The sequence below is a fragment of the Danio rerio genome, chromosome 3 (assembly GCF_049306965.1).
Source record: "Danio rerio strain Tuebingen ecotype United States chromosome 3, GRCz12tu, whole genome shotgun sequence".
NCBI classification, from domain to species: domain Eukaryota; kingdom Metazoa; phylum Chordata; class Actinopteri; order Cypriniformes; family Danionidae; genus Danio; species Danio rerio.
This window is the reverse complement of record NC_133178.1, coordinates 55,316,861-55,338,668: the sequence shown is the minus strand read 5'-3', so window position 1 is coordinate 55,338,668 and position 21,808 is coordinate 55,316,861. Positions and strand designations below refer to the sequence as shown.

At 34.5% G+C, this 21,808-nt stretch overlaps 1 protein-coding gene across 3 annotated transcripts in view; it reads right to left on the bottom strand.

Moving 5' to 3' along the window:
- Positions 1 to 226: 226 nt before the first annotated feature.
- Positions 227 to 21,808, bottom strand: part of gmip (GEM interacting protein) — a 65,518-nt gene continuing 43,936 nt past the window's right edge. Inside the window, exons 12-22 of one of the 3 annotated variants that reach the window (XM_073945053.1) lie at positions 19,802 to 19,899; positions 19,662 to 19,721; positions 19,505 to 19,585; positions 19,264 to 19,424; positions 18,184 to 18,360; positions 17,643 to 17,780; positions 14,857 to 15,059; positions 8,295 to 8,622; positions 5,035 to 5,137; positions 1,893 to 2,071; positions 227 to 1,805 (exon numbers count right to left, since the gene is read on the bottom strand). In XM_073945053.1, the coding sequence (XP_073801154.1) occupies positions 1,539 to 1,805; positions 1,893 to 2,071; positions 5,035 to 5,137; positions 8,295 to 8,622; positions 14,857 to 15,059; positions 17,643 to 17,780; positions 18,184 to 18,360; positions 19,264 to 19,424; positions 19,505 to 19,585; positions 19,662 to 19,721; positions 19,802 to 19,899 (1,795 nt within the window). In that variant the 3' untranslated portion in view covers positions 227 to 1,538. Of the gene's footprint in view, positions 2,072 to 5,034; positions 5,138 to 8,294; positions 8,623 to 14,856; positions 15,060 to 17,642; positions 17,781 to 18,183; positions 18,361 to 19,263; positions 19,425 to 19,504; positions 19,586 to 19,661; positions 19,722 to 19,801; positions 19,900 to 21,808 lie in introns of all 3 variants that reach the window. The other 2 variants (XR_012401231.1, XM_689070.9) reach the window with 2 other exon arrangements.

The following is a 21,808-nucleotide window of genomic DNA, read 5'->3' as shown; positions in this document are numbered from 1 at the left end:
GAATATCTTTTCTTTTTGTGTGTGTTCAACAGATAAAAGAAACTCGAAGTGTAAAACCTTTTAAATCTAAGCAAATGATGAGGAAATCTGAAAAAACACTGAACTGTCCCTTAAAAAGGAGACTCTATTTTCCTCATAAATGTAAACACATCAGTAAAGATAACCTCTACCACTACCTACAGTACCTCTGTTAAAGTAGTTAAAGATAAAGATATAAACAAACACAAAAAATTAAGTGGTTTTTATATACTCTGGAAAAAAAAGAAAACAAATATCCATGTTTTGTTTCCACATACAGCACGTTCATCCCAAAGGAGTCATGTTTCAGCATCAAACATCTATACAAGACAGGCTGTCTATGTTTTCACAAATAAACACCAGAAAATCTATGCCAGATATCCAGTGAGAACGGAAACTGCCATCTGCATTGTGTGTTAAGGGAACACTTATTTTCAAATATTTTGAAATAAGGGCTAATTTTACAGCTCTACACAGTTAAACAGTTGAGATTTACCATTTTTTAATCTTTTCAGCCAATCTACAAGTCTGCAAGGAGCACTTTTAGCTTAGCTTAGCATAAATCATTGAATCGGATTGGATCTTTAGCAGCTCGAAACATTTCAAAAAAGAGTTTTGAAAATTTTTGTACTCAAAGCTGGACTATTCTTCAGTTACAGCATAGTAGAGTAGCAAAGTTCCTTGATTATTACGCCAGAATGACAGTATAGTTCCTACTGTATATTGACTAAGAAAAGAGCAACTTCTCCTTTTTCCATCACTCTTGGTACACAATGTAACCACATAAAAGTCAAGCTTTAAATAGGAAAATTACCAAAAAATAAATAAATTTAACGCAAGATGCTAATGGTCTAATCTGATTCAATGATCTGTACCAAGCTAAAAAGTGCTCCGACCAAAATGTGTATACTGTAGTTCCTACTGTACATCAACCAAGAAAATAGCAACTTCTCATTTTTCCGCCAGTTTTAGTACACGATGTAACCACAGAAGAGTCAAGCTTTAAATAGGAAAATTATTGAAACACCCTTTTGAAATGTTTTGAGATGCTAATGGTCTAATCCGATTCAATAATCTATGCTAAGCTAAGCTAAAAGTGCTCCCACCAGAATAAAGAGTATTGTTCCTACTGTATATCGACCAAGAAAATAGCAACTTCTCATTTTTCCGCCAGTCTTAGTACACAATGTAACTACAGAAGAGTCAAGCTTTAAATAGGAAAATTATAAAAAAATATTTTTTGAGCGAGATGCTAATGGTCTAATCTGATTCAATGATCTATGCTAAGCTAAATTAAAAGTGCTTCTGCCAGACCCAGAAATTGGCTGCATGGATTCATAAATGGTAAAAGTCAATCATTTAACACAAGGTGACTTTTAAAATGAGTTATCGATTCTTCATGGGCCACAAAGCAGGAAGACTTAAAAATGTACGGCACATGCTAAAATACTGTTGCTTTACAAATCGGGATTTAATCCGGCGAATCCCAAGTAAACAAGTTAGCTCTGTTTCAGTCAGTGTCAAACGAAATGAAGCTGCTCGCCCTTCCCTGAATTCAGCCTAAGTCCAGACAGCACCTTCTGGGACGTTTTCTCTTCAACAGAGCGCCTCCTCAAGGAGCGAATCAGGCGCTCTCTGCCCCGTAGGGTGTTGTTGGACTGGTTTGTGTTACCTTCTCTGACAAATGAAGACGCTCCTGCTTGAACGGACTCCTGTGAAACTGTCCTCTGCACCCCTGCATGAGCTCCAGTCTGACTCTCTGTCTTATCCTGTGGGACTACGGTCTCCTGTAGGCAGAGGAGAGTTTTTAAGGGCTCAGGAGAAGAGCTGCGACTACTATCTGCACTTCCAGATACGAGTCCTTCTCCGCTCACAGAAATGTTCTCGTCCCTCAACTGAGCGCTTGTTTTCCGTGACTGCGCTCCTGCTGAACCCTGTCTGTAGTACTTGACCGGCTGCCTGCTGAGGTGAGTCCTGGAGCGAGTTTGTAGTTGATTTTCTGCAGCCTGTCCCGGAAGCCCTTGAGGAGATGCCGTGGCACTCATAGCCAGGACTAGAGGAGAACAAATCAGGAATGAATTCACAACAACTTGGCTTTGTTTGAGAATTAATTTAATTAATTTAATTTCTAGTAGGGCTGCACGATACTGGAAAAATTTAGATTTTCTGCAATATACTTTAAATACTATATCATTTCACCAGATGACTGCTGTTTAGGAAGAATTTATTAAATTAGATTGATTGAGATAAGTCTGTTGGGACAAATAATGTTTTCAGGGCAGTCAAATAAAATTCAGGTACAGATTTTGAAAAATAAATGTAAAATAACTCTGCAAAAGTCTTTGAAGGATAAATAATTCAATACAAAATAGTCTGTATTAAAGTTACAACAGGTAAAATTTCTTGTGTCTGAATTCTTTGAACTGCCAGGCCTTAAAACATGTGCAAATATGATTAAACTCTGCAAAAACTACACAATTCTCATGTGTTCTGAACTGTTTTTCCTGGTCAACTGTAATCAACTCAGCATTGCAAATCCTGCAATGTGACTATTGCTTATGTGCACATTGAGATATCGATGCTGAAACGATATATTGTGCAGCCCTAATTTCTAGTCATTCAAAAAATGTAATAAGATAAAAACATTGGTTAGATTTTAGTTTGGGGACCAATCCTCATTATGTACAACAACATTTACATCTTAATTAACTATTTGCTGCTTATAGGTGCAAGTAGGTAGTGAGAGAAGTTGAGTAAGTTATTTTAAAACATTTATTAATTACTAATGACAAAAATATGTATTTATTTTTTTTAATTTACCATCTGAAAAGTAAATTAATTACTTGTAATTTAACTACATGACTCGATACTATAAAATCCCTAAAAATAAATACCTTTATAAGAATTTTATGAACAAACATAACATTATTTAGTAAATGAACAGACTTACTTTGCAAAAAAAGAGAAAATTAAACATCATCAAATTGCAAAAACTAATGTTTTTATTTTGTAAAAATGTTTCATGCGTTTGGTGTTAAACAAGTTACTTAAACAAAGATATAATTAAAAAAGAATTTAATATTGTTTTTTGTTAATTCCCATGGAACGTCTTACCCATGTATTACATAAAAAAACCTGAACATTTTCAAAGTTTGGACTCCATATTAGGATTATTTAACCTTCTGTCCTATCAAATTGAAAGAAAAACTGTAACTGTATTCTAATCTGGAAAATAAGCAAAGTTCTAATCTCTTTTATTTGGGGCAGTCCTGTTTTATATGTAATCTGAGCTTTTCTCCCCTTTTATCTGCCTTGTTTTGTATTTATTATTTGTGTGTCTGTTGATGTATTGTTATACAATACAAAATACTTTATTGTTAGAGTTACATCTGAAAATTTTCTTTCATAACAGCATGTTAAATTCTCCTTACAAAGAAAAAAAAGACTAATGTACCAAAACAAAAAATTATAATAATTTTACACAGACCTTATTCAACTCCAAGACAGGCTGATGTACAAATGACATCATTTTTATTCATTCATTCGTTTTAGTCCCTTTATTAATCAGGGGTTGTCACAGCGGAATGAACCGATATCTTAACCAGGATATGTTTTACACAGCGGATGCCCTTCCAGCTGCAACCCAGTACTGGGAAACATCCATACACACTTATTCACACACAGAGCACACACTCCACACAGAAATGTCAACTGACCCAGCTGTGGCTCGAACCAGCGACCTCCTTGATGTGAGGCAACAGTGATAACCACTGAGTCATTGTGTCGCCTATGATTGTTTTAATTTTACTTTATTAAAACTTGGGACTCTAAATCGAATGGTGTAAATGATTCATGAATCATGACTACGAACCCTAGTCATGTCTTAAATTATGAATCATTTACACCAAGTTTTAATAAAGTAAAATGATGTTCCTGCCAGCCATGTGAGGTTCTTGTAATATGAACGGTCATATAATTTCTCAATAGGCTGTATTATGGTGAAAATTGAATACACATAATGATGTAAATGTATTTAAATGACTTTCTAATTACTTTGAAAAGTACCCACAACTAACATAACTACTTCAATCCCTGCATTGTAAAACAATCCTGGTTGCCTTAAATTTGTAAGCTGAATCAAATCAACTTTATGAGTCCATTGAACTTTTTTGTTAAACTGACTTCAAGAGTTCACACTTAGATATTGTTTGACAAATGTTAGGTTTGGCATGCTCTCCCGAGAGAGAACCCTGAGCTCAGAGATATTTGAGCCCAGGGCTCCCGCCTGGTCCATAGAGCATGTAAGGGGGTTACGAGATCAGGTGGTTCTCGAGAGCTCCCCGTGGTAAAGGAGGAAAGGAGGAGAAGAGGTGGATAGGGTTTTCTTCGGAAAACCAAGGTAAGAAAGTAGTTCTAGCTAGGGTACTTGTAGTGAGTTTAGATTAATCTGATTGGCTAACTAATGATTGTAGATGGGTGACCAGCTGCAGTCAATCATATCACATGCTCCTCTTGAAATTAGTTTGTGAAACTTTACTTAAAACAGCTTGTCTAACTTACAATTCAGTTAGAACATGATTAACTTAGTTTAACAAGTTACAATGAATAAAAAACATGTGTTGCCATGACTAATTGATCATAGAATGTTTTACAGTGTATAAATCTCTACAAATTAAGCTATTTTAATTATTTAAAATTGACAAAGCCTTTAAGCTTTATAAAAAACACTTAAGAAATATTAAACATATTTTTAAAAAAATCTTTCATAGTTATAAATATAATGTAAAAAATATAAGTTAGAGGATCTTTTCCGTAACTGTGGACATTCTCTCATATTTTACTAGTGAGAATTGGTCTTCAAACTAAAGTGTTACAAAAAAAAACGTTTGTAAGAGCATCCGGCAGCTTTGCTTATGACAACAGGAAGGAAATGACAAAGGCACAGAAACACAGAGCAAATGTTTGCGCAAGCAGCCAGCTGATACTGAATGTCAATACCATTTAAACCCCGCCTACCTGCTCTCTCATTGGCTTCTGGGCTCAGCTGGTCCATTGCTTCATTGGATGAGGACTTGTCAGAAATATAACCTTCGCTTGAATCTCTCTTGATAGTGCGATTCTGTTAAAATGATAAGAATTCTGTGTATTATTGACTTGAGAGCCAATAAGGCAGAATTTAGATTTGACGTAGTTGTGCTTTTTAAAACGCAGTATTACAAACAATGAGTCGGTTCATTTACATGAAAAATTAGAGTGTGAAGTTACATAAATTAACAATTTCATAACCTTTGGCCTCAGTAAGATTTCATCTAACTTTATTTTAATTTAATTTATTTTATTTTTTATTACTTTCTTTTATTTTCAATTTAATTTTTAATTTTACTTTAATTTAATTAAAATTTGTATTAAATTTGTATTTTTTAAATTTTATTTTATTTTAGATATTTTTATTTAATTTTATTTTTTATTTATTTATTCATTTATATTTATATTTTATTTTGTTTAAAAAATGTTTATACTCCTATTCATTTATTTTTAATTTTATTTTTTAATTTTATTTTGTAATTTATTTTTGTCTTTTTTTACTTTATTTAATTTTTTATTTATTTAATTTTTAATTTTATATTTTATTATATATGATATTTTATATTATTTATTTTTTGTTTTATGTTATTTTATTTTTTATTTTACTTTATTTTATTTTATTGTTTTTTTATTTTATTTTATTTCATTTTTTATTTTATTATATATTTCATTTTATTTAATTTTTTATTTTATATTTTATTTATTTATTTTATTTTAAAGATGTTTATACTCCTATTCAGAAATGGTGCATTTTTTAAATGACACTGAAAATTTTAATATTACTGTTTTGTAATTAATTTGTAAATAAACTGTTTTGTAAAAGCTGTTAGTTAAATAATGAATTAAAGTAGCATTAAAATCACAGGAATAAATTATAATTTAAAACATATAATAATTAACAAATGCTAATCTCTTTGCATCTAAGAGTTCACAAAATTTCAGTTTTACTGTATATTTTCTCAAATAAATCAAGGCTTCTTTGATTAAAATTATCAGTGTCTCATTTTTTGCGATTTACAAATCTTTTACATTTACTATCACTTTTAAATTGCAATATTAGACGTTTATTGATGTTTTTTAGAAGATACACACTATGTTGTGTAAAAAATGACAAATAATTTTTATTATATTCATGTTTTGTCCAGTTTTGGTGAGCACAAAAGACATATTTTTATTAAATACACTGTATAAAATGACATTGATTTGTGTTAGGACAACATTAAGGAATTAGGTTAACTTATTAGTCTTTACAAATTTAAGTAAATTGAACATAAAAACAATAAAGTTGTCCCAAAAATGCAAGTATTGTGTTGTTTCAGCTTATTTTTAAACAAGTATTTTTTCTGAGTGTATAAATTGATTATATAAATCTATTTGTGCCAGTCAGTGTGGGTTAAATAAATGCGCTGGTCCTGGTCCAGCTCCAGCTCGTGAGAAAGGATTCAGCATTAAACTGCTAAGACAATCTTAACGTGTGGAAGACTTTGACCTTTGAGTTCTGTTGTGGTTCTTGCTATAATCAGAAATCCTCTAATGGGTAAACTCTTCTGGTTAGAGGACACTGGGTTAAATTGCACAGCTATTATCATACGCCCCCTTGTGGCAGTCAGTTTTTGTTAATATAGACTTTTTCTAATTAAAAAAATAACCAAAAAAACGACTATTTCTTATCTCGTGCGCACGGACCTGCTTGTAAAACCCTGAAATACATCACAATCGTACGGCCGGTCGCATACGGTCTAGTTGCAGGAGTTCAAATATTTAAACGGATCCGCATCTCAGTTTGGATCCGAATTTTCCACATACGGAGATGATCGGAACTCCACGCAGCTTCCGGACTACTCTTCATTGGAAATGAATGACTTCCGATCTGTCGCTTGTGTGCAGTAGAAAGGAGGCTTGTCACTTATGTTGACGGAGGTCGCCAGAAGTGGCTCACTGTTTGTTGAAATGAACGGAAGATTGTCGCTTTGCCATTGCATGTCGTTTGTAGTGTGAAGGAAGCTTTTCTGTATACCTATTAGCTATTTAACCCTATATAGGATTGGAAAAAACCTGGGGTTACACTAGGGGCAATTATAAGACCTTTGAACTGTATGAACAATTAAAAATTATATTGTAATCAATGTCATTAAAGTTATCATTTAGGGTTGTTCACCACCATGAATGGTTAATTTGTTTAAAACCTTTGTTTGCTTTCTCTGTACATCCTTAGAAATGTAACCCTATATAGGGCACTCATTGAAATACTCATTGAAAAAAACCTGGAGTGCCCCTGGGGTCAATTATAAGACCTTTGAACTTTTAAGACTCATAAGTAATCATTGTAATTATATATTCATTCAATCATTTTCTATCAGCCTAGTCTCTATTTCAGAGTTCGTCACAGCGAAATATCATCCAACTATTTTAAAATATCTTTTACGCAGTGGATGTCCTTCCAGCCGCAACCCAGTACTGGGAAACACCCATACACACTCATATTTACATACATATTCATACACTACAGCCAATTTAGTTTATTCAAGTCACCTATAGTGCATGTTTTTGGACTGTGGGGGAAACTGGAGCCACCCATGCGAACACAGCGAGAACATGCAAACTCCACACAATTAGCCATCGTGCCACCCTATTGCGTGTGTGTGTGTATATATACATTGTAATAAGTGTTATATTTTAAATTACTATTAACATATGTGTGCAACATTTAAAAATGTAGTTATTTTTGTAACGTTTTTAAAAGAAATGATGGTACCGTATATTGTGATAACAGTTCCAGCAATTAAAACAAATAAATGATCAATTCATAAATAATGAGAGTAATTAGATATTGATTAATAATTCATAAAGTGAATCAGTTTAAAGCTAAGATATGCCTATTAAAATGTAATTTCAAATTATTCTATCTTGTTTTGTTTCTTCTTTGATTTCTCCTAAAGTATTTTGGGTCCTTAAAGCGCAGTACAGCAGAGGTGAGACTCTGACATAAGCACAAGCGCACAGGCAAGCAAAAGTAATCTTCACAGAATAAGCGTTTAATCCCTCCAGGCCTTTCCGCGGCCACGGCGGGACAATTCAGGCTCAAGCGGTGCGAGAGCGGCTCAAAGCAGATCAAGATAAACTCCTCCAGCCGCACGAGCACATCCACCTGAGGGGAGCTTTTTTAGCCTGGTCACGGCATTATTGCCTACCTCCAGTGAGCGCGGACGTTCTCTAGACGTGGCTGTGGGGTCCTGAGAGGAGCTGCTGGATGGAGAAACAGGACAGGTTGCTCTGGGTGGAGTTTCTGGGAGCGGTGCTGTGGGTGGAGGTGGCGGAGGTGTGCCGGATCTCGTGGCGGAACCGAATACTTGGTCATAGTTGGAGATCATGAACTCCACCAGGAGGGCTTGATAGCTGGTTTCCAGAAGCGCGATCATAGATACATCTCCAGATACTAGGGGCCGCAGGAGCGTCGGCCCAAATACAATACCCAGGTTTCCTGGAGACATCTTGTTGTCCTCGAATTGTTCGGCCACCCTGAGGAGAAGAAAGTCATTTAGGACTAGGACTGGATGATATTGAAAATATCTAACATTGCAACATTTTGTCACTCTGCGATATTGATACAATTTCATCAGATGACCTAAATATCTCTGTTTGGAAAGAATTGATCATTTCAGATTGATTGGGATTATTCTATGGCGCAGTGCATTTGCATTAAATATAATAAACAACCTACAAGCATAGTTGAATACAATAAAGTAAAATACAAAAATAAAGAAATCTAATATGCATTCATTCACTTTCCTTCGGCTTAGTCTCTATTTTAGAAGTTGCCACAGCAGAATGAGCCACCAACTATTCCAGCATGTGTGTTACACAACGGATGCCCTTCCAGCCACAACCAAGTACTGGAAAACACCCATACACTCTCCATAAACTCTCACACTCATACATTACGACCAGTTTAGTTTATTCAATTCACCTGTACCGCATGTCTTTGGACTGTGGGGGAACCAAAGCACTCAGTGGAAACCCACCCTAACATGGAGAGATCGTGCAAACTATTAGAAATGCCAAATGGCTCATCCTGGACTCGAAGCTGCGACCTACTTGCAGTGAGGCAACAGTAACCACTGAGCCTCAGTGCCGCCCTAACAGTATTCAGATATCCAGTAACTGAATACTCAAATGTAAAACAGTACTGCACAGTCTTCGTTGTATAAATAATTTACTAAAATAATAGTCATGACATGCAAAGTTAAAATGGTAACATTTCTTATGCCTGAATGCTTGTAAAACCTTCATACAGTCACAGGCCTGAGGCCTCAAAAACAAATGATGAATAATAAAACAGGCTCAACTCTATATATCCTGCGATGTGACTTTTGCCAATGATTACGTTGCAGTATCGATGCTGAAACAATATTTTAGACTTATTTTTGTTAGTTATTAAATTACCCATTAACTGTTTTTCACTAATTTAATTTTAACTATCACCACCCTAACCCTAAACCTACCCCTCACAACAATCTAAAAACAGTCATTATTGTTGTACAGTAGTTGTATTGTTGTAATCATATTGTATTTCTACTTCATGCTGCTGCTTTCAGCCGGCATTAAAAAAATGGCACGAAAGAAATACACATGGTATATTCATGCTCATACAAATCTCTTATCACCACTTGTTTTTGGCTTTTTTGAGAACCTTCCCTCTCCAGACTAATGTTGGGTTCATACCAAAATTTAAAGGGGACCAATTATGCAAAAATCACTTTTATGAGGGGTTTAAACACAGTTGTGTGGCAACAGCGTGTGAATATAGCCAGCCTCTAAAGTTAAACATGCATTAATTCTTATTTTTCTAATCACACTTTTCTAATCACAGTCTGCAGAAACACTTTAATTGACATTCTCCCTTTGTGTGCATCACCAGAGGGGGAAAGCCCCTCCCATTGGTGATAATCTCTCCCTCATTAGCATAGACAGCCATGAATGAGAACATTTGTAGCTCTAACCTTATTTGAAAAAAGGGCTTTGATCTCATTTGAATTTAAAGTGAGAGTCACCAAAATGGCACAATTTGCCTAAAGGGTGAGTTCCAAATAGTTATAAAATGTTATTTGTTTGGTATTTTGTGCTGAAATGTTGCATACACACTCTAAGGACATTATTATTACATCTTATAAATGAGGCATATACAGTTGAAACCAGAAGTTTACATACACTGTATAAAAAGGCACATTAAAAAAGTCAGATGTTAATGTGACTAATGTTTCTCTTTTAGGTATGTTAGCATTATCACATTTGTTTCTGTTATGCTTAATAGCAGAATAATGAGATATTTTTTGAGAAATTGTTATAACTTGAAAGTCAAGTTTACATACAATAAGTTTATTATGCCTCTGAAAAAGCTCAGATGATGGTGTCAAGGTTTTGGAAGTTTTTGATTGGCTAATTGACAACATTTGAGTTAATTGGAGGCACAACTGTAGAATATTATTTTAGAAAAACCTCAAACACACTGCTTCCTTGTGTGACAACATGTGAAACTTAACAAGCCAGAATCAAAAAAAAAAAAAAAAAAAAAAAAAAAAAAAAAACGATTACAATTTGCTAAATTATAATAGGAAAAAGAATAATTTTTGGAGACATGTCCTGTGGTCTGGTGGAACTAAGATTGTTGAACTTTTTGGCCATAATGACCTGTGTTACATTTGGAGGACAAAGGGGAAAGAACATTATGTAGAAATACTGAAGCAACATCTCAAGACATCAGCCAGGAAATTTAAACTTGGACACAACTAGGTCTTCCAAGCCGACCATGACCCTAAGTGTACAACCAAATTAGTTAAAATGTGTTTTAAGGACAACAGAGTGAAGGTTTTGGAGTGGCCATCACAAAGCCCTGATCTCAATCCTATAGAAAATTTGTGGGCAGAGATGAAAAAGCTTGTGCGAGCAAGACAGCCAACAAATCTGACTCCACTTAACAAATCTGACTCTGACTCAATAAATGGGCCAAAATTCCTTCAAACTATTGTGAGAAGCTTGTGGAAGGATACCCAAAACATTTGACCAAAGTTATACAGTTTAAAAGCAAAGCTAAAACATACCAAGGAAATGTACAGTATGTAAACTTTTGACTGTCTAGAAATAAAAAAAAATAAAAAAATAAATACTCTCATTATTCTGGCATTTAGCAAATGTAAACCAATTAGGTAAAAGGAAGTGTTATCCTAAAAAATGTTATGCACAGAAACCTTGCATGTTGAGTCTGATGCAAACCAATATCAAATAAAGTGTTTAACCTATAAGTATGACTTTGTTGTCCTCTCTCTTCTTTTAAAAATAGAAAGATTGTAGGGTTCATCCAGTCATTATTAGATTGACTCAGCTTAATACTGGTATCTCACATCTGCAGAAAAAAAATCTAATATGATCTTTTTTGAACAGAAACACTTTGGTTGCAGTGTTTAAACATAATTGACAAATGTCGCTCACGTCGCTCTAACCTTTGAGATATTTGTTTGTCTTTGGATCCCAAATTAAGAAGTTTTAGATCAAACATCCTGACAAACAGGCCATGTACTGTACCAACAATAAGCTCACAGACTTTTGAATTTCAGCCAGCCAGCTTCGGGTCTTTCGGTGAACTGTCTTTCCAATAAAAACTTGCCACGTTTAAGATCTGATTTCTTTAAAAATAATTGATCTTCCCTGCCTGATTGATATACGATATGAAGTAGGTCTTAGGCCACACAAGAAGCACTGCATTACATTCCATTTTCCCCCGCCAGCTCTTTAAAATATGACAGTTTATTTTACTCCAGTGTTTTCAATGGAGTTTCTGCATTAGCCTGCTGATCCTGATGGCGCTAGCTAAATGAATGCTTAAGTCTATTTAACTGAATGTATTGTAATTACATTACAGCATTGATGCTGTAAAAGGAATTTAATGAAATTGAAAATAGTTGCATTCAGCTTTCACCGGACGTTTATCATTGGCTGAATAACCCTTCGAAGCCCATTGGAATATTATCAAGCTATGTAATATCCTGGTTGATTCGGGAACTGAAACACAAGCTCTGATTCATTTGTCTTTAATCTAGTAATATTTAGGGTTGCTAATATATATTAATGCATTTGTAACCTGATCTCAAAGTGCTGTTTAGCGCCTAATATGTCAAAAAATAGACAGCAAACACATCGGAAGCGCAAACACATCAGAAGAATAACAGAATACCCTTCTTGTCTGAACCATACTTCACACAAACAACAAATGATCTCTTGCAGCACAAAGTTCAAATAAAGAGCACTATTTTGTTCTACTTAGTTGCACAAACAGGAAAAAAAGATTGCAAAGTAAAACCATTTAGTTGCAGTCTGGAGCCCTGTGTCTTATTTTTCTCGCTCTACAAATCCCTTTCATGATAGCAAATGAAAAGAATGTGGACGGCAAGTACAGTTTCAGTTGTAACCTTTGTGTTTAGATTCTACAGCATATAGTGAGGTGTGAATACTTTTGGTTTAGGTGTGCTTCCTTACAACATGCAAGTAGACAGAGAGTAGGTGATTTTGTTTTTAAATGCACTGTACTGTAATGTATTATAAATGTATTAAATGTAAATGTATTATATTGTAATATATTGTGAAATATATATTATGATTATTTTTACTATGAAAGCAATCTGATCAAACATCCAATTAAAACATAAAACACTTAAAAAGTTTCACACCTTGTATTTAGCATTATCCACTTGTAATCACATTGACTAAACCGCCTTGGTTGGTACACAGTTAAAAAATATGGATGAAAAGATATGGATGTAGTATCTGTGACGTCACCCATGGGTTTCTGAAGAACGTAAAAGTAGCTACAAGTAGGCGTAGCCAACTGTCGCCATTTTGTTTGCGCGTCATTGCACCGACCAGGGAATAACAAGTGCAAAGAGGCAGAGCATGACGGGAGCTACAGACGCATGCTGTCATTTTGCTCAGATGGGCTTTCTTTTGGGGGAAACTCTTAATCCTTCATTACCTGCGACCCGTTTGTGCTCTGACCACATGTGCTTGTACACTGTTGTACACTACATCAATAAAGTGTTTACTCTTTTAAAAACACTGTTGTAATACATTGAGCCACTAAACATTGTTCTTATGACGTTTTTCTACAGGAGGAAAATGCGAATTACTTCCAAATACTTCAAATATAGTGTTAGTAAATGTAAGGCTATTGATGAAATCCAGGCATACCACTGTATGCCAACATTTCAGACAACTGTTCTAGAGCCTACAGCTAATCAATCTGTCTGATTCTAGGGTGCATTACGAGTCTAAAGAAAATTATAAATGATAAATAATCTTAAATAAAACAAATACATTTTTAGAGATGATATATAAGTACTTAATTTCACTCACCTGGGAGGCCATGTGAATGGTTTGTGAGCACATATAAGTGCACACAGCATGCCATATTGTCTGATAATTGTAAGAAATAAAAGCAACTGACTGTGTAAAGCCACATAAAACAAAACAAAAATACGATTTATATGCCGAGCTCAGCGGCTAATTAGCCGGAATCCGCTGAGGTGAAGTGACGGCGACCAGCAAGATCTAGCTGTAACTTAAGTGGCCACGCCCTTAATTATGCAGACTTGATATAACTTATTATACAGGAAACGGATGACCCCCTTACAGTTATCATGAAGAGTAATACTACCTATATGAACCAAAATCTTTCTTTGTACCAGACTGTAAACCCCTTCTTTCTGCTGTAAAGTTGCCCATTTTAACGGTGGGCAAAATAGAAATTTGCTCTATTATGGAGTCAGGACTAGTGGAACTTCGATAAATTGCAGTTTCAGTTACTTCTGTAGGTTCTTTATGAAGGAGAGCGGGAGGTTGCCGCTTGGGTTTACATTAAATTTATTGCCATACTACTGAAAGCCGCAGCAGAGAGTTCACCTCAGATCCTGAAAATAAAATAAATAGTCACAGTTCTAAAGTTCAATTTCAAATTCGGTTCAAATCTCAGTGATTCGGCATGTACATTTAATAATGTTAAAAAGGTTTAATATGTATTAATTAAATTATACACCTTACAATTTAATTGGACTGCAGTAAGTGCACTATTCTGTGGTTCTGAATGGCTGTATTTAAATTTCTATCACGTTTTTTTGGTGCAAACAGCCAAATCCCGTTACATAGCATGCTGATAGTACACTGGGTTACAATGTAACCTGCTCATCTAATGTTTACATTCGTAATATTTATATTATTTGATAATTAATAACCACCATGTGGAATTCTGAATCTGCATCCGATTTCAAAGTCCGCTACTGTCCACTGCAGTTCGCATTTCAGTCACGGACACATGCTTTGAGAGCGTACCTGACTATAAAATATGCTGTTTTACACCAAGACAACCCGCGGTGCTGAAATATAACTGGCTAAACTGACATTGGGCGGGTTAAAATAAACTAAACAAAGACAGCATTCTGGCAAGGAAAATACATTTTCAAAGCAGAATACCTGGCTTCAGCATTGTTTTTTAGATGAACAAGAATGTTTACTTAGCATTTTGCTTTAACATCTCGCAAATATATGATGGTATTTTTATGCTTTACAAGAGTCAAAAACTTACATACAGCAGTTTTTAGTCATTTTACAAATTTAAGTTGTCCCAAAAAACCCAGAAGAATTGTGTTAATTCAGCTCATTTAAAATAAGTAGCTTGAACAAACAGCAAACGAAATATTTTGAGTGTACCTGTTCAAGTGGGCCATCATGTGCTGCACTGTGATGTTGTTGCACACAGGCAATCGGCCAATGAGCTCTCTGAGCCTGCGCACTATATTCTCCACAATCCCAGGAGACTCAGCGGCGTGGTCCTTTTCGCTGAGCCTCTGAATCTCCTTACCCACAGCAATGAAGTCATTGTAAAGGTCAAAGGTGAGCAGTGGCTCTGGCAGCTGAAAAAGAAAATGATAAGAAGGCCACATATTACATAACCCTATATTAAACCTATAGTATAAATCACTGATGTGTAGTTTGATGTGTTTTCAGGAGTGCCTATTTACTCTGAAGGCACATAGGCCCTCCTATTTACACAAACTTTACAGACCGATAACACACACCAAAACCATTTCTTTAAAATAAAAATTTATTAAAAAAGAATCTAAAAGTATTAATAAAATGCCTAAAGCCTTTATTTTTTCCATAAGGTAGCTTCCACTTGATAAATAATATGTTATTGTTACATACTGTTTTATGTAGCCTAAATACGGAGGTGTACATTTACCGGCCACTTTATAAGGTAAACCTTACTAGTACAGGGTTGGACCCCCTTTTGGCTTCAGAACTGCCTTAACCCTTCATGGCATAGATTAAACAATTAAATAATAATAAAACATACTATTGACATGATAGCATCACGCAGTTGCTGCAGATTTGTTGACTGCACATCCACGAGCAGTTGAACGGGTGTACCTAATAAAGTGGCCGGTGAGTGTATCTCTGCCACTATTTCCACTAAGCATTAACTAGATTTATTGCCAAATGTATTGCTATTTTTACAGAGATCAGATACAAAACCTATAGCTTATTACATTCTGTTTTAAAATATAGCATTAATATGAAGTCTATATGCCACTGTTTCTGCTAAGCGTTAACAACATTTATTACTATTTTTAAATAGAGTATAAACAAACTCTATTTTGCATTAAGCTGCTTCTATTTAAGGCTATTAGCTTAATTATACAAATATAACATGTTATTTTGCCAGAATTACTAAAGTATTGGTTTTTGTAATGTAAGATGTTTATTTCCCTGAAATATTTTTCAACAATTATTTCAGAATAAAATCACATTAAAACAAAACAAAAGCAAACAAAAGCAAAATTTGATAAAACAAAGAAATTAAATGTTGTCCTACTAAGACACAGTATTGGAAATACTGAGCGACCCATGATGTTAATCTGATTTCATGTCAGTATTCTGTTATTGTGTTATAAAGACCTCCTTTATTTACATATGTTAACTTCGTTTCACCTCTCATATATATCAAGTATATTTATTAAAATAATATTTTGAAAAGATAATACAACAATTAAATTCAAGCAAAACATTGCAAACCTAAATTACAACCTACAAAATTTCAATAAAAATTTTCAGGTTTTTTGCTTCTCTTGATTTTTCCTCTTTTTAAAATTTATATTTAATATTTTTCTATAACATTTAAATTTGACTGTACTAGTTTTTGGACCATTGTCATAACCTATTTTGTTAGACAAGCTCCAGATTTGGCTTCAGTACTGATTAATCTAATGTATATACACAAATATAATATGTATAGCATTGTTTAAACATTAATTTAATGGATAGATTTGTAAGAGGTGTATTTATATATGCAAAGCACTGTATATTGTTTACCCAGAGTGTTTACATGGTCATTCAGCAAGTATTACAACAAGCATTTAGTTTGGTCTAGCTTTTGCAGCTGGACATTGCTTTACAGTGCCTTCGATGGGTGAGTGGGGAGTGTCTTTTGTCTCTCTAGGTGTGAATTATTCATGAGCATGCATACACTCACGCATAGCTGAGATCACCCAAAACAATCTTAACAAGCTGTAATTCATTGTAATGTTTTCTTTGTATGAGAGAACAAAATAATTTTTACATAAATGTGAAGTAAATATTCTAGACTTGTCTTGTTCAGGCACATTCAGTGTGTGTGTGTTTTTTTTTTTTTTTTTGGACCTTGTTTCAGCTATTTTTTTTTCTTCTCCAAAACCTACTAACTACGCATAATATTTTTTTTTTCTAAAAATGCAATCATGTACATCAAATATTTCTCACATATTATTGTAGCACAGTTTGTGCTGAATACAAAAAACTAAATGTTGGCCAGTACTAAGTACTGTAATAAGTAGCTGCAATAAGCACAAATGCCAGGGCATGTCAAAACATCTTAGGGGCCCCAAAATCACCTCAGACCCCTGATGGTTAAATATCAGAATCTGCACCAAATGGTTGGCCTGAGATGTTTTTTCCTCCTTAATTATGAACTCTATATTCATTTACATCAGTGGCTCTCAAACCTTTTTCACCAAGTACCACTTCAGAAAAAAATTGTCTCTCCACGTACCACCATAATGACCAATATTAAAATACAGTAGCGTAGTAGGCCTAATTAAGCAGCTAAAGCTCTGTACAGTTCAAAAACCAGGCAGATTAATTACTATTATTATGAACATTTATTGTTGTCAGCCACTTTTACCGTTATAAATAGTTTGAACATTAACACTGTACTATGCTTACAGGTAAAAAAAAAATAAAAATAAAACGTCAACATTAAGTTAATATAAAGTATTATCATAAAGTAGCCTATTCATAAAAACCTGGAAATGTTCCTTGGACCTCATAAATATAGAGTCCCTGTGTGCACAGGCCTTAATGGTACTTTTACTTTGCATGATTTTTCAGTATTTTTTCCATTACTGTTCATATGAGAGGCTTTAAATGAGCATGAGTGAAAAAAACTGCTTTTTTTTTACCTCCTTGAAGAAGTGCTTGAGTACAGAGGTGATGTCGTGTGGTGAAAGGTCACTAAGGTCAACTTGGTCCTTCTGGATTTCAAAGGCCTGACATAATTTCAAAACGCGAGGTTTGGATCCACTGATTCGGTACACTCCCTACATGAAGAAGAACAGGAGGGTAAAGAAAACTTAACTAAAAATAAGATCAATCAATCAATCAATCAATCAATCAAATCAATCAATCAATCAATCAATCAAATCAAATCAAGTAAATAGCTAAATAAATAAAAACAAAAATACTTATTTATTAACAATTATAATTTATGTATAATTATTATGTCTGTACTAAATTATTGATACTTTGAAAGCCTCTGCATCTTTACTGACACACACATTCAAAAAGAAATGTGGTATACTTTGGGCTTAAATTTACTTTATGAGCAGTAGTGTTAGCTGGCTTTCATTAGCAATAACTAATAAACACGGAACAGAAAAGTAATTCCTGTAATTTTCTTTGATGCAGTTTTGTTAGTAGCTCAGCGTTTTGTTATATTCCTACCTGTACTCCAAGAGCCCTGTTCTCAATCTCTTCAGTGCAGCGCAGGACCACAAAGGGCACAGAGTCTTGCGTTTCTCTGGGCAGTGAAGAGAACTCAGTGCCAAAAACGAACCCTCTCCTGTGCTCACACTCCAGCTGGCAAACCTCCAGGCACTTCCTGTGGACTGCGAGACCGCACTGACAAGAGACGGGTGACAGTCAGTCTGCATCTTCAAACTAACCATTCACTTTGATCAGTCTATTTCTACTTAATACAGCCAATATCTATTCTTTCTTCTTCATAGAAATGCTAAAGAAAATGTATTTTCTAAAAGTATGCAGAAGTGTGCAGCAGAGCAGGAGCTACTATGAGAGGCTTTGCTGGAGAATGACTGAATATGTAAAATAACTGAATATGTGAAGCACTGATTATATATGTTAAATACCCATATGAAGCTATATAAGTATGTAAACGACATTCAAGAGAGTGAGTGAACTATTATTTACTTAATACACCATCATGACATTATATGTAAACACACATATAACCATACTAGAAGAATTTAGCAAAGGAATGTAGCAATGCTGAGTGAACAGGGCTGCCAAGAATAACACAGAAACTGCTTATTTGTATGAAATATATACGGGGTAACAAACATGAGTAGGAGAAATATGACGTGTAAAAGCAGGACCGTGGACACAGATGGGCAGATTGTCTGGGGATTGCTGTATGCAAATACATCAGATTGCTGTATGCAAATACACCAGCTAGACAGTGGCCTATTGCGGACGGAATTTCATTGGCTGATGCTGCTATGATGATCGCAGCAACCTCAACTTCAGACACGCCTTCAGTGAAGTGTTGACGCTAAACAGGTTCTGTGCAGCAGCAGTTCATTTGCATTTAAAGCAACGCACACAAATCAAATGCAAGGAGTGCGCGAAGCATAATATAATAAATGATCTGCGAGGTAATTTGAGCTCAAACTTCTCAGACACATTCAGAGGACACGTAAAGGCTGGGACAAACCAAGCAAAACAATATAAAGCATAATAAGGACCCCTTAAATCAAAAGGTTCAGGCCGTTAAACAGCACTAACCTCCTCACATTCAATCCCGTTGACCAGGATGTAGTTGTCACACTGCTTACACTTGACCATCTTGCTCTTCATTTTTCTCAGTCTGTGGGTTAAGGCGGCACGTGACGCAGATCGGGGTTTGCATGTCATGCCATTGCTGTCAGACAAACCCTCTTCACTCTCTGCACACGGATGAAGAAGAGTCAACAAATGCATCGCAAAATACATAAAAGGCATTTAAAATGTGAAGTGTGCAAACCACCTTCTGGATCTTTCTCATCCAGATCATCTGAAGACATGGTTCCTGTGGAGGAGGCCTTGGGCAGCTTACGGGTCCCATGAGCTTCAGAGAGGAGATACATGAGTAACATCCTGACAGAACAGTGGTTAGGTTAAAATTTTAAAGAGATTTCTTCTACCTGGGCTGGACAGCGATTCGAGACTTCCAGTGCTGTCTCTGTCGCTCTGGCCGGGTCGTCCTGTACATTAACAAGTCACATGACAATGTTCTGGAGCACTAGATAAATCCAACAAAGTTCATGACAGGAATCAGACTTACGTCCATCTACTAAACTGCTGCTGTGTTTTAGATCATCTGGCAGTGCGTATAAATCTTGTTGGATATTGCTCTGTTTACGTCGACCTGTTGGTGGGGATCTGTAGAAATGAAAAGTGGAAAACAGATGTTTTATAGATATAGAGAAATCTACATAGATTTGAACAAGAAAATGATTAATTACACAGCATTTAAAATACAAATATATACAGTAGCCAACATTTGTCATCATACTAGCAATGTGCTAATACATGCTATTATTATGTTAAAAATATAAACATGCTAAAAATTGTAACAATATGCTAAAACATGCTAGCATCATGTTATTAATGAGCCAATGCAAATTACAAATGCTAACAGTGTGCTGAAACACGCTACTAACAAGCTATTGAGGTAAAACATGCTAGAATAATAACAAGAGGCTAGCAATATGTTTAGACATTTGAGAATATGTGTTGTTGAATATCTCTAGGACAGTTTAATGAAAGGTTTTGAACCATTTCAAATGCTGATTACTGTATGTTGCTATTGTTTAAGTTTTTGAAAGAAGTCTCTTGTGCTCACCAATAATAAATTAATTTTATCAAAAACACACAAAAAGAGCAACACTGTAAACTATTCAAAAAAATAATTGCTATTCCTTTTAATGTATTTGAAAAGTTAATATATTAGTCATTATTGATAAGGCTAAACATTACCATAGGAAATGTTAGGATATTCTAAATGATGTTAGCATAATGAAAGAAAACATGCTAGCAGCATGCAAGGAATGAGATGAAACCGTATAGCAAACATAAAAAGATGCTTCAAATGTGCTAGCACTTGGAGCAACATTTTAGCAATGTGTTACAACATACTATAACAGCATGCTAAAACATGGCGGTAAGAGACTAACAGTGTCAAAACATGTTATCAATGTGTTTAAAAACATTAAACCAATGTCAGGACATACAACCACCAAGCAGCATTTTAGTAAATACACAAAAACACAGTTGTGCACTCTCAAAATAGTAAAAAAACAATGAAAATGTAAAATTTTAAATGATTTAAAATTATGCCATTAATATGTTTGTTTGAAAAGGTTATTCGCTGTAGATGCTACTAATATGTTTAAATATGCCAGCAAATCATACTAGCAATGTGCTAATACATGTTATTATTATGTTAAAAATATAAAACATGCTAAAAATGGTAACAAGATGCTAGCAATATGCTAAAACATGCTAGCATTATGTTATTAATGTGCCAATGTAAACTAAAATGCTAACATTGTGCTTAAACATGATACTAATTAGGTACAAGTGAAAAAAATTTAAAATGATAACAATGCTAGAAATATGTTAAAACATCCTAGCAACATGTTATTAATGTGACAAACCAAACTAAAAAAACTAACAATGTGCTAAACACTTTATTAATATGCTAGCGATGTAAAACATACTAAAATGATAACAAGATGCTAGTAATGTTAAAACATGCTAACAACATGCTGCTAAAGTGCCAATGCAAACTATGAGTGCTAACCATGTGCTAAAACATGCTACAAACAAGATGTTAGTGTAAAATCTGCAAAAAATGTTAACAAGATACTAGCTATATGTAAAAACATGTTAGCAACATGTTATTAATGTGCCAAATCAAACTAAAAAAACTAACAATGTGCTAAACACTTTATTAATATGCTAGCGATGTAAAACATACTAAAATGATAACAAGATGCTAGTAATGTTAAAACATGCTAACAACATGCTGCTAAAGTGCCAATGCAAACTATGAGTGCTAACCATGTGCTAAAACATGCTACAAACAAGATGTTAGTGTAAAATATGCAAAAAATGTTAACAAGGTACTAGCTATATGTAAAAACATGTTAGCAACAAGTTGTTAATGTGCCAACGCAAGCTAAAATGCTAACAATGTGCCAAAACATGACACTAACAAGTTACATGTGTGAAAAATGTTAAAATGATAACAATGCTAGCAATATGTTAGAAAATTCTAGCAACATGC